Genomic DNA, 12683 nt, shown 5'->3' with positions numbered 1-12683 from the left:
CTGCTGCTTCAGGAACTCTGAACACAGTCAACTCTACAGTTTGAGTATGAAGAGGCAGAGAGGATGCGGTTTCCAGTTTTCTGTGCGTTCCTCAAGACGTTGCTCACTCAAAGTTAAATAATGAAAACATGAGCGGTTCTGTTAACAACCACCAAGTAACAGAAAAGTATCAATCGTAGTATCGATACGCCTCCACCGACCAGTCCTGCTGCAGTTAATAAGACTGTGAATTCTTGAATTGTGGCCGTAAATGTGTTTGGTGCTGTCACGGTGACCTTTGGCCTTTTGACCACCTGCATGTAATCAGTTCATCTTTGAGTCCAACTGAATATTTGTATTAAATTTGTATTAAAATTCCCTCGAGGCCTTACTGAGATATCGTGCTCAAAGTAAAGGGACGGCTGCCCATTAATTGAATTTTGCCGGCACGAGTGAGAAACAGCTTCCCATAAACACAGCTCAGTCTCAGAAGATTTACAATGACCCAACAAATGGAGGATTTGGGAGAAATCCGAGTGTGAAAACTGTGGATGGTTCTGTCAGCGAGCCGTGCAGAGTTTAAAGCAGCAGTGTTGGATCCAGGTGAAGGTGATGGCTCCCTCTCTGCTGCTCTCACTGAACCTGAGCAGGAAGCACAGCCTTCTCCCTCTCCTCTCCTACTGATGAAGCCCATGATGGAGCTGCGACACAGGGCAGAGGTTTATGGTCAAATCTCACACTCACCACTGTGTCTGCTGCAGGAGAACCAGAGTGGCACTCACCCGTTGTTCCAGATGGAGAGGAGGTGTCGTTTAATCCTTCAATCCTCAGCCTGTCTTCCACACTTACTAACCATCATTATCACTTTCTTCTTGTTCTTTCAGGCCAAAGAGCTGCAGACTCTTCACAACCTCCGCAAACTCTTCGTTCTGGACCTCACCACACGGGTTAAGAAGGTACATCACCTTCCTCTGCTTGCTTGGTTCTGTTAAGCATCATCTCTCTGAAAATGCCAGTTTAACACTGAACCTGTGCTCTGACTATTGTTGTTAGAGTGCAGAGATGGACTGTGAGGAAGGGCTTGGCAACATCGCCCAGAAACAGAAGATCTCATTCCTGGAGAATAACTTGGAGCAGCTCACAAAAGTCCACAAGCAGGTAAAGTACCTAACATATACTATATACAGCATATGTAACATTAATACAAAATAAGCTGACGTTCTGTGAAGGAGACTAGTATTTTTCTTTTTTCTCAGCCAGTGATGGAAGAAGTCAAAATAGCAATACAGTAAAATAAAAATACACCTACTTCAATGAAAGCATTCTCTGCATAATTTACTATAAGCATCAAAAGTTTCAATGGAAATACTCAGGTAGGTACCTCAAAATTGTTCTTAAGTACAATTTGTTAAATTGTTCTTATTTTTACCCTCTCAAAGTCACCTTATCTGAGAAGCCATGTCTGGGCATTAACATCCTGACAAGTTTTATTCCTAGCTTCACCAAACTTTGTAAGATCGCTGTGTTGTCTCTCTGCCCTGTGTGCCTGTCACTTGCAGTGTGGCTGCTTTCTTTGCAGATACTGGAGGTGAGCATGGTCATGAGCACCTGAGCTCATCAGCGCCCTCTGGTGGACACAGGCCCTGTATGTCAGTGCTTCTTCTGAAACCCTCTCAGAGCTGAGTTCAGACTCTCCCTCTTCTCCCTGAGACACACCCACTGGCTTTGGTTTGTGTTTCTCCCTCAGCAGTAGCTTGACTCAGTGGCTTGAAGAGTTTCTGTGACTTCAAACCCCGCCCCCTGAACTCTGCACTGCCCAACTTGGTACAACCCAAGTCCCCTCTCCCTCCTCTCCCTCCTCTCCCTCCTCTCCCTCCTCCACCTCATCCAGCAATCCAGTTGGAAAAACTAAGGATTGATATCGTGCAGGTACAAAGAGATGGTCAGGCAGTACAAACCTTTAACGGTTATTATATCTGCAAAATGACTGAATATCAGCTGCTGGTAATTAAAGAATGGCTGTGGATCTAATTCTTTTGTTGAGGCAACTAGTCCAGATTTATAAAACAGAATTTCATTGCTGATTTGAACCAAAATACAGTACATGAATCTGGCTTGAAGCCTAAACCCCACCAGTAAGACTGGAGTCTGAGAAATGACGCTCCAAAATACAGACTGAGAACCTCTTGACCTTTGTGACCCAGGGGCTTGATGAGGAGCAGCCCTTTAAACAGGCTGTTGGTTCAGATCCAAACATCTGACGTCCACAGATGTTTCAGTCCAAGAGAGTGGTTGCTGCACTGTCTCAGATTTAGTTTGTTCTTTGTCTATACGGTGTTTGATTCCCTGAAATAAGGCTTTTAAAAGCTTTGCAGGTACTGCAGGTGAGCATGGCAGAGGGCCATCAGCACCTGAGCTCATCAGCGCCCTCTGGTGGACACAGACCCTGTATGTCAGTGCTCCTTCTGAAACCCTCTCAGAGCTGAGTTCAGACTCTCCCTCTTCTCCCTGAGACACACCCACTGGCTTTGGTTTGTGTTTCTCCCTCAGCAGTAGCTTGACTCAGTGGCTTGAAGAGTTTCTGTGACTTCAAACCCCGCCCCCTGAACTCTGCACTGCCCAACTTGGTACAGCCCAAGTCCCCTCTCCCTCCTCTCCCTCCTCTCCCTCCTCTCCCTTCTCCACCTCACCAAGCAATTGAGTTGGAAAAACTAAGGATTGATATTGTGCAGGTACAAAGAGATGGTCAGGCAGTACAAACCTTTAATGGTTCAGTCATGTTGAGAACATGTTTGTCTTCCATCTTATCAGTTTTGGTGAAACTTTAGTTCAAATCTAATGCTGTGATATGTTTTTAGCTCTTGATATTTTTTATTTTTACCCTCTCAAAGTCACCTTATCTGAGAAGCCATGTCTGGGCATTAACATCCTGACAAGTTTTATTCCTAGCTTCACCAAACTTTGTAAGATCGCTGTGTTGTCTCTCTGCCCTGTGTGCCTGTCACTTGCAGTGTGGCTGCTTTTTTTGCAGGTACTGGAGGTGAGCATGGTCATGAGCACCTGAGCTCATCAGCGCCCTCTGGTGGACACAGACCCTGTATGTCAGTGCTCCTTCTGAAACCCTCTCAGAGCTGAGTTCAGACTCTCCCTCTTCTCCCTGAGACACACCCACTGGCTTTGGTTTGTGTTTCTCCCTCAGCAGTAGCTTGACTCAGTGGCTTGAAGAGTTTCTGTGACTTCAAACCCCGCCCCCTGAACTCTGCACTGCCCAACTTGGTACAACCCAAGTCCCCTCTCCCTCCTCTCCCTCCTCTCCCTCCTCCACCTCATCCAGCAATCCAGTTGGAAAAACTAAGGATTGATATCGTGCAGGTACAAAGAGATGGTCAGGCAGTACAAACCTTTAACGGTTATTATATCTGCAAAATGACTGAATATCAGCTGCTGGTAATTAAAGAATGGCTGTGGATCTAATTCTTTTGTTGAGGCAACTAGTCCAGATTTATAAAACAGAATTTCATTGCTGATTTGAACCAAAATACAGTACATGAATCTGGCTTGAAGCCTAAACCCCACCAGTAAGACTGGAGTCTGAGAAATGACGCTCCAAAATACAGACTGAGAACCTCTTGACCTTTGTGACCCAGGGGCTTGATGAGGAGCAGCCCTTTAAACAGGCTGTTGGTTCAGATCCAAACATCTGACGTCCACAGATGTTTCAGTCCAAGAGAGTGGTTGCTGCACTGTCTCAGATTTAGTTTGTTCTTTGTCTATACGGTGTTTGATTCCCTGAAATAAGGCTTTTAAAAGCTTTGCAGGTACTGCAGGTGAGCATGGCAGAGGGCCATCAGCACCTGAGCTCATCAGCGCCCTCTGGTGGACACAGACCCTGTATGTCAGTGCTCCTTCTGAAACCCTCTCAGAGCTGAGTTCAGACTCTCCCTCTTCTCCCTGAGACACACCCACTGGCTTTGGTTTGTGTTTCTCCCTCAGCAGTAGCTTGACTCAGTGGCTTGAAGAGTTTCTGTGACTTCAAACTCCGCCCCCTGAACTCTGCACTGCCCAACTTGGTACAACCCAAGTCCCCTCTCCCTCCTCTCCCTCCTCTCCCTCCTCCACCTCATCCAGCAATCCAGTTGGAAAAACTAAGGATTGATATCGTGCAGGTACAAAGAGATGGTCAGGCAGTACAAACCTTTAATGGTTCAGTCATGTTGAGTCTTGTTTGTCTTCCATCTTATCAGTTTTGGTGAAACTTTAGTTCAAATCTAATGCTGTGATATGTTTTTAGCTCTTGATATTTTTTATTTTTACCCTCTCAACGTCACCTTATCTGAGAAGCCATGTCTGGGCATTAACATCCTGACAAGTTTTATTCCTAGCTTCACCAAACTTTGTAAGATCGCTGTGTTGTCTCTCTGCCCTGTGTGCCTGTCACTTACAGTGTGGCTGCTTTTTTTGCAGGTACTGGAGGTGAGCATGGTCATGAGCACCTGAGCTCATCAGCGCCCTCTGGTGGACACAGACCCTGTATGTCAGTGCACCTTCTGAAACCCTCTCAGAGCTGAGTTCAGACTCTCCCTCTTCTCCCTGAGACACACCCACTGGCTTTGGTTTGTGTTTCTCCCTCAGCAGTAGCTTGACTCAGTGGCTTGAAGAGTTTCTGTGACTTCAAACCCCGCCCCCTGAACTCTGCACTGCCCAACTTGGTACAACCCAAGTCCCCTCTCCCTCCTCTCCCTCCTCTCCCTCCTCCACCTCATCCAGCAATCCAGTTGGAAAAACTAAGGATTGATATCGTGCAGGTACAAAGAGATGGTCAGGCAGTACAAACCTTTAACGGTTATTATATCTGCAAAATGACTGAATATCAGCTGCTGGTAATTAAAGAATGGCTGTGGATCTAATTCTTTTGTTGAGGCAACTAGTCCAGATTTATAAAACAGAATTTCATTGCTGATTTGAACCAAAATACAGTACATGAATCTGGCTTGAAGCCTAAACCCCACCAGTAAGACTGGAGTCTGAGAAATGACGCTCCAAAATACAGACTGAGAACCTCTTGACCTTTGTGACCCAGGGGCTTGATGAGGAGCAGCCCTTTAAACAGGCTGTTGGTTCAGATCCAAACATCTGACGTCCACAGATGTTTCAGTCCAAGAGAGTGGTTGCTGCACTGTCTCAGATTTAGTTTGTTCTTTGTCTATACGGTGTTTGATTCCCTGAAATAAGGCTTTTAAAAGCTTTGCAGGTACTGCAGGTGAGCATGGCAGAGGGCCATCAGCACCTGAGCTCATCAGCGCCCTCTGGTGGACACAGACCCTGTATGTCAGTGCTCCTTCTGAAACCCTCTCAGAGCTGAGTTCAGACTCTCCCTCTTCTCCCTGAGACACACCCACTGGCTTTGGTTTGTGTTTCTCCCTCAGCAGTAGCTTGACTCAGTGGCTTGAAGAGTTTCTGTGACTTCAAACCCCGCCCCCTGAACTCTGCACTGCCCAACTTGGTACAGCCCAAGTCCCCTCTCCCTCCTCTCCCTCCTCTCCCTCCTCTCCCTTCTCCACCTCACCAAGCAATTGAGTTGGAAAAACTAAGGATTGATATTGTGCAGGTACAAAGAGATGGTCAGGCAGTACAAACCTTTAATGGTTCAGTCATGTTGAGTCTTGTTTGTCTTCCATCTTATCAGTTTTGGTGAAACTTTAGTTCAAATCTAATGCTGTGATATGTTTTTAGCTCTTGATATTTTTTATTTTTACCCTCTCAACGTCACCTTATCTGAGAAGCCATGTCTGGGCATTAACATCCTGACAAGTTTTATTCCTAGCTTCACCAAACTTTGTAAGATCGCTGTGTTGTCTCTCTGCCCTGTGTGCCTGTCACTTGCAGTGTGGCTGCTTTCTTTGCAGGTACTGGAGGTGAGCATGGTCATGAGCACCTGAGCTCATCAGCGCCCTCTGGTGGACACAGGCCCTGTATGTCAGTGCTTCTTCTGAAACCCTCTCAGAGCTGAGTTCAGACTCTCCCTCTTCTCCCTGAGACACACCCACTGGCTTTGGTTTGTGTTTCTGGATCAAACAACACCACACAAACACTTCTTCCCTCATGGCCTCAGCTACACTGCTGATTTTACTGATTACACGTCACTGTTAGTTTAAGTTTTCCTCATTGTTTTAAATAGAATCATTTGTTAATTGGTTTTGTTGTGTGCAACTGTGCAGCCTTGTTGTGAAGAGTAGAATTAGCGCCCTCTGGTGGACACAGGCCCTGTATGTCAGTGCTCCTTCTGAAACCCTCTCAGAGCTGAGTTCAGACTCTCCCTCTTCTCCCTGAGACAGTGATAATAGTACTAGGTCTTAATGTCCAAACATGACTTCTCAGATAAGGTGTTTGTCAGGTTATAAAAACAGAATAATATCAAAGGCTGAAAACATGAAAACGTGGGCCGTGTACAGGCCTTGTTTTCTGGACCTGTTCATGTCAATGTCTGAACAAAATCAGAGATGGTGCTGCAGCAACCTTTTCTGATCTGATATGGAATGACCCCTCTGAAGTTCTTGGGTTTGAGTTGTGGCGGATTTTGATGAAGTCCAGGACCCTCTGTAAACTCCCAAAGGCTCCAGGAAATAAGTGTGAAGGGTCTGATGAGATAGCTGAACCTTTAGGTTCTGAGGATGTGGATTTGACTCAGTTGTGGGTCGTACAAGCAGAGATTTTTGAATCAAAGTCTGACAAAAGCCTCTGATCAACACGTCGCCTTATAGCTCACACCAACACTGAAGTTCAGAGTTATCGGTTCCTCTGGTTTTGAGGTCTTGGGTCAGAGGCTGCAGAGTTTTGATGCCCAGCACTCAAAGTAAACACTGAAAGGCTCAAAGAAATGTGTCTCAGCTGTCTGACAAGATGGCGCAGACTGGTAGAACACTGACTCGTGTTCAAGAGTCGTGAGTTCAATTCTTGGTTGAGGCAGTGAGTTTTTGAAGGCTGGTGTGCAGATCACAGAGTGAAATGCTTGAAAAAAGGAGTTCAGGTGTCTCACCACATAGGTCAGTGGTTAAGGAGATGGACTGGGTCTCAAGAGTCGTGAGTTCAATTCTTGGTTGAGGCAGTGAGTTTTTGAAGGCTGGTGTGCAAAAGAAAGGCTGAAATGCTTAAAGAAAGAGTCCTCCACTGTCTGACAAGATGGCGCAGACTGGTAGAACACTGACTCGTGTTCAAGAGTCGTGAGTTCAATTCTTGGTTGAGGCAGTGAGTTTTTGGAGGCTGGTGTGCAGATCACAGAGTGAAATGCTTGAAAAAAGGAGTTCAGGTGTCTCACCACATAGGTTAGTGGTTAAGGAGATGGACTGGGAATCAAGAGTTCGTGAGTTCAATTCTTGGTTGAGACAAAGAGTTTTTCACTTTCAACTGCCAAAATGAAGAAGCCAAATGCGCCATGAGCATTAGTCACATCAGATCCTCAGTGGTGCAGTGGATTTGTCTGCAGGCAAGAGGTTGTGATTGGGAACCAAGAGGTTGCAGGTTCAAGTCTTGGTTGAGACAAAGAGTTTTTCACTTTCAACTGCCAAAATGAAGAAGCCAAATGCGCCACGAGCATTGGTCATATCAGATCCTCAGTGGTGCAGTGGATTTGTCTGCAGGCAAGAGGTTGTGATTGGGAACCAAGAGGTTGCAGGTTCAAGTCTTGGTTGAGACAAAGAGTTTTTCACTTTCAACAGCCAAAATGAAGATGTCAAATACGCCCGGAGCTCTGTTCATATCAGATGCACGGTGGTGCAGTGGGTTCGTCAGCGGCCGGATGGTCGACTGGTCTGGGAGAGGCCGGTTCGAATCCCCTTCACTGCCAGCGTCTGGGTTAGGGGGTAGCAGGAGAGGATAATTTAGTTCGGGGGGGGGAGGTAGCTGGGGGGGAGGGGCTAGATCAGGTGGGGGGGGCTAGGTAGGAGGAGCTAGAGGGGGGTGGGGCTAGGTAGGAGGAGTCAGAGGGGGTGGGGCAGGTAGGAGGAGCTAGAAGGGGCGGGGCAGGTAGGAGGAGTCAGGGGGAGGGGCAGGTAGGAGGAGCTAGAGGGGGGCGGGGCAGGTAGGAGGAGTCAGGGGGAGGGGCAGGTAGGAGGGGCTAGAGTAGGTAGGAGGAGTCAGGGGGAGGGGCAGGTAGGAGGAGCCAGAGGGGGGGTGGGGCAGGAGGAAGGGAGGGAGTGACTTATTGGTTTTATAGGACATGCTTGTGCGCACAAGGTGCTTTTGAAACTTTTTAGCCAGCAAGAACTGGAGCACATGGAACAAACATTTGGTAACTCTTACTTAAAATATCCACACATTTATCACATTTTCTGCATTTTTATTGTTGTTAGTGCAGTTTTACACTGTTAACTATTAACTTTAGCATTAGCTTTAACTTTAACATTAACTTTAACATTAACTTTAGCTTTAACATTAACATTAGCTTTAACTTTAGCATTAGCTTTAACTTTAGCATTAGCTTTAACTTTAGCATTAGCTTTAACTTTAACATTAGCTTTAACATTAGCTTTAACTTTAACTTTAACATTAGCTTTAACATTAGCATTAACATTAGCATTAACATTAGCTTTAACATTAGCTTTAACATTAGCTTTAACATTAGCTTTAACATTAGCTTTAACTTTAGCATTAGCTTTAACTTTAACATTAGCTTTAACGTTAGCATTAACATTAGCATTACCATGCTACAGCAGAACTAGCAACAACAAAAGGTGCAGAGATACACTTGTGAATGGATGCAACAAAGGTTAAATAACAAGGTCCAAACAAACAGCAGCGCAGACACGAGTGTATCTCCTCACCTCCCGTTTCTGGAAAACACAGAGAAGAAACAGATGTAGTTAGGTTAGGCTATGATTCTAGCAGGAGTTGAAATCTGCAAGGATTCTAGCATTAGTCAAAATCTGCAAAGTAAGCCAACAAAAGACTCACGTTTACACTTAAATTGAAAGATAACCATTTAATAACTGCACCGACAACAGTAAAAACGCAGAAAATGTGATAAATGCGTGGATATTTTAAGCGAGAGTTACCAAATGTTTGTACCACGTGCAGCAGTTCTCGCTGGCTCCGTCTGCGCGCGCCGGGTGTCAAAGAGGAAGTCGCTCTTTCCGGCGCGCCTTATATAGACGAGAGCGTGGGGGAAGGGGGGCAGTGCACTGGGGAGAGGAGGGGGGCGGCTGGACCTCACTCTGTGCAGGTCTCATGGGAATCGAATCCCGTTTCTGACACGTGTGTGATTCCCCCAAACAAAATGTCCCGTGAATAAATCACTATAAGATCGATGTTTTATTGTGTGAACTGCTGCGGACAACATATAAATCCACAGACGTTTGCAGAACAGTCAGTTTGTTTTATATTTGTGTTGCATTTAACACTTTGTCACATATTTCTCTTGATTCAAACGACACTCGGAGGTTGTCGCTCAAATCTGACAAAGTGTCTGACTGGACTGTACCAAGTCAAGTAGAGAACAGAGGGGGGTTTCAGGTGATCTCCACCTTAGTTTGTGTTGAGCTGCCGAAGGCTCTGTGTTTCTTGTAATACTCTGACTGACTTCATCCCCACTTTAAAGTCTTTGACCGTTTCATGAACACACCACGCTTGCTCATGGTTTGAATTGTTGGGTCTCCTTATAAATATTATAATATAAAGAGCACGGTGTAAACCTGCTCTGTGTGTACAGCGCCTCGAGATGACGTCTGTTATGATTTGACGCTGTATAAATAAATATTGACTTGACATCATCAGAGAAATCAGAAGAAAGCTGCAGCTGTTTTCAATTAAAAATGATTGCTATGAGTTTATGGGCCAACTTTTCTTTGAGCGTCTCCACAGCCTGAAAGTTAAAAAATAAAATAAAAGAACCCCCCACCCCTCTTCCCTCTTCCCCCTCCCGTGCAACCCCCACCCCGCACCCCTAACCCTAACCCTAACCACAATCTCAGTTTATATAACGCCAGATCACAACAAAAGTTATGTGAGGGTTGGAATGATTAAATCAGATTCAGTTGTGATGGTCAGAATGTTTTATTTGAATGAAAACGTGCTGAGAAACGATCTTTATGATGAAATATTCCTGTTCCCTCTCTGTTGCTTCAACCCGCTCCATACAACACTCTGGTGTCACGGCGCTGACAGGTGTTTGTTCAACTTAGTCAAACTCTGCTTTTCGTTTGCGCCCCCTAGTGTTTCATCTTTACATTGCTATCAGTAAGGTTAGGTAGGATATGGGTTTAATTCATTTTATTGACCCTGAAAGCGAATATCTTTAGTAAAAATCCTTGAACAATAATGTGGCGCTATGATGGCTCTAACGGTGATCCTGCCGGAGTTTCCTGTGGTTTCAGGTGGATTAAGAATGATTTTACGCTCCCCGGCCGCTCTGACAAATGTTACACGTGTTTATTAGGGTATTTACGGTCAGAAATCCTGTTGTGTGTGTGGGAGGGGACTCGAGGAAATCCGAGCATGCGCTGTATTGGCTGTCATTTGGAACGGATCGATAGTCAATCTGACACGTTGTTGTTTTCATGATGAATTCATGATGAGTAAAGTTTAAAAATGGGGGGGGTCCGCTGTCATCCGCCATGTTTGTTTAGTCTAAAGTCACCTCCACACAATAAGATGTTTTTGCAGACTCAAATACACAATGTCCAATTAATCAATGTGATTTTATGGCAAATTTAAGGAGGCACGCAGAATCATATTCTTTATTTTCACTGTTTTACAGCAGGGAGTATTATGGACTTAATAAAAACAGATGTATGTACAAAAATAAAGTGACAGATCCCGTCTAAACCCGACTTCAGCTCCATTTGGACTGGATCTTTTTTAGAGGAGGTGGGCTAGTTTAACAATACCTGGCCCACCCACCCATACCTGCAGTAATCACAGCATATACATTTATTCACATATTTTTATTCTAAGTATGCAGAATTAGCTGCGATCATCTCCTGTCTGCAGTGAACCCATGGGCGTACAGACAGCTGTCACTGGATCACTTTTTTTTATGTTCATGTGTTCTTCCCAACTGTTTTAATGCGTTGTTCCTGTCAACTGTTATAAAAAAAAAATTTTTTTTTCAGGGTCCGAGTTGCAACATGGCCCGAGTTTCATACCTACCCCACAATCAACCTTCCCTGGGCAGTACCGGGTGGGTGCTGGGTCCAGTCGCAAATTTTTTGATGTGTTTTATTAATTAATAAAATTTGGAAAAAAAATGAAAAGGGGTGTGGTTTAGTGTCTGTAATTACATGCAATTTTTGTATAGAAAACAATAGAAATTTTGGAGGAAAAATTTTATTCTTAAGTGTTACATTGAAAAAATGAAAATCTCAAAAATTTGAATGGAAAAATTAAAAAAATGTCAATGGGAAAAAAAAAACAGAAAAAAAATGGGGCGCCCATATAGGCTCATGTGCCCCAGTTCAGCTAAGTGTTTATTGCATGTTATTCCCATGCTCATCTACACTGTCCTATCGGCTGGGCCAAAGCGTGTCCCATCCCTTTACTCTCATTCCTCTGCTATCTCTTCCTAACAGGAAACACAATACACACACACAATTTATTGTCACACAATAAAAACACATACAAAACAGTGAACAACAGTCAAAAATGTCAGTACAACAAGGCAAACAGTAAAACATGGAAAACTGTCAAAAACACTCAAGGCATGAACAACATTCAAAAATGTCATAATACAGTAAAGCATAACAAACAATCATAAACACTTAAATACTGTCATAAACTAGTAAAGCATGGAAAACAGTTAAAAATACTCAATGTCACAGTAGAGTTGAGTCGGGTTGATTTCAGTGGGAGGAGGGTCAGTCGGAGACAGAAGTGATTCTGGATGAAAGAAAACAACAGTATTTAGATGGACAGACTGACAACATGATACTAAGACTACTACTGATGAGCTTGGACACTTAAAGATCACCTTTGGCAGTAAATTTTGAGGCTATACAAACAAATGCAAACACTAAAAGAAAAGGAAAAGGGACTGCGAGTTGTAATCTTACCTGAAGCAGACAAAGTGTGAACGCCTGTCCAAGCGCTCTTGACTCCCTGGCGTTATGGGATATGCGACAGCACTGGTGGCGTTTCAGAGACCTGTATGTAGGGTGTTATGAAACAGAGAAAACTTAATTAATAAGAGACAAGAAGAACACTAAACTAAACTACACTATATGACACCAGATTATATTCTCTTACACTAATAAATTTTGAAGTTTCTATTCTGTTCTAAATGACAGGGTCAGACTACAAAGAATAAACACTGACCTTCTGGAAACATCTTCATGTCTGTCTCTTCTCTCTGTGATTTAATGGTTGAAGTTTGAATTCCGTGGAGAAAAATGCAATAAACATGAATATAAAGATGCAACTTTTAACACATCAAAATAAAGTGTTTCTGGGTATTGAACTTCAAACTGTACGTATGTATGGATATAAGAGTAAATTCACAATGTAAACATACAAGGATTATGACAACTGAGATATTTGGTAGTATTTTTGACCTTTGCTCTCCACAGCAACATCACAGCCAGCAACCAGATGGGTTATCACAAAATTTCTATGCAAACTGCGCTCATTGTTTTAAAACTGCTTTCTGATACTCCAACCGTGTGTGTAAAAACAGATGTGATGCATATAATGCAAAAACTAATTCAATGAAGTATGTT

The 12683-nt window shown here is 44.0% G+C and overlaps 1 protein-coding gene and 1 long non-coding RNA gene across 2 annotated transcripts in view; one reads left to right on the top strand and one right to left on the bottom strand.

Moving 5' to 3' along the window:
* Nucleotides 1-11201, top strand: part of LOC108873105 (kinesin heavy chain) — a 34567-nt gene extending 23366 nt beyond the window's left edge. The window contains exons 7-9 of the mRNA XM_051066119.1: nucleotides 864-935; nucleotides 1033-1137; nucleotides 11085-11201. Of these exons, the coding sequence (XP_050922076.1) occupies nucleotides 864-935; nucleotides 1033-1137; nucleotides 11085-11201 (294 nt within the window). The remainder of the gene's footprint in view (nucleotides 1-863; nucleotides 936-1032; nucleotides 1138-11084) is intronic.
* Nucleotides 11202-11551: 350 nt separating this feature from the next.
* On the bottom strand, nucleotides 11552-12345 carry LOC108873112 (uncharacterized). The gene is made up of 3 exons (XR_001959353.2): nucleotides 12283-12345; nucleotides 12021-12111; nucleotides 11552-11847 (listed from the first exon to the last, which is right to left on the bottom strand). It is a non-coding gene; the product is annotated as an uncharacterized LOC108873112 (long non-coding RNA).
* Between the last annotated feature and the right edge of the window lie 338 nt (nucleotides 12346-12683).

This window comes from Lates calcarifer, linkage group LG7_2 (assembly GCF_001640805.2).
Source record: "Lates calcarifer isolate ASB-BC8 linkage group LG7_2, TLL_Latcal_v3, whole genome shotgun sequence".
Lineage (NCBI taxonomy): Eukaryota > Metazoa > Chordata > Actinopteri > Centropomidae > Lates > Lates calcarifer.
Note: the sequence above shows the minus strand (reverse complement) of the source record. Positions and strands in the feature narration are given on the sequence as shown.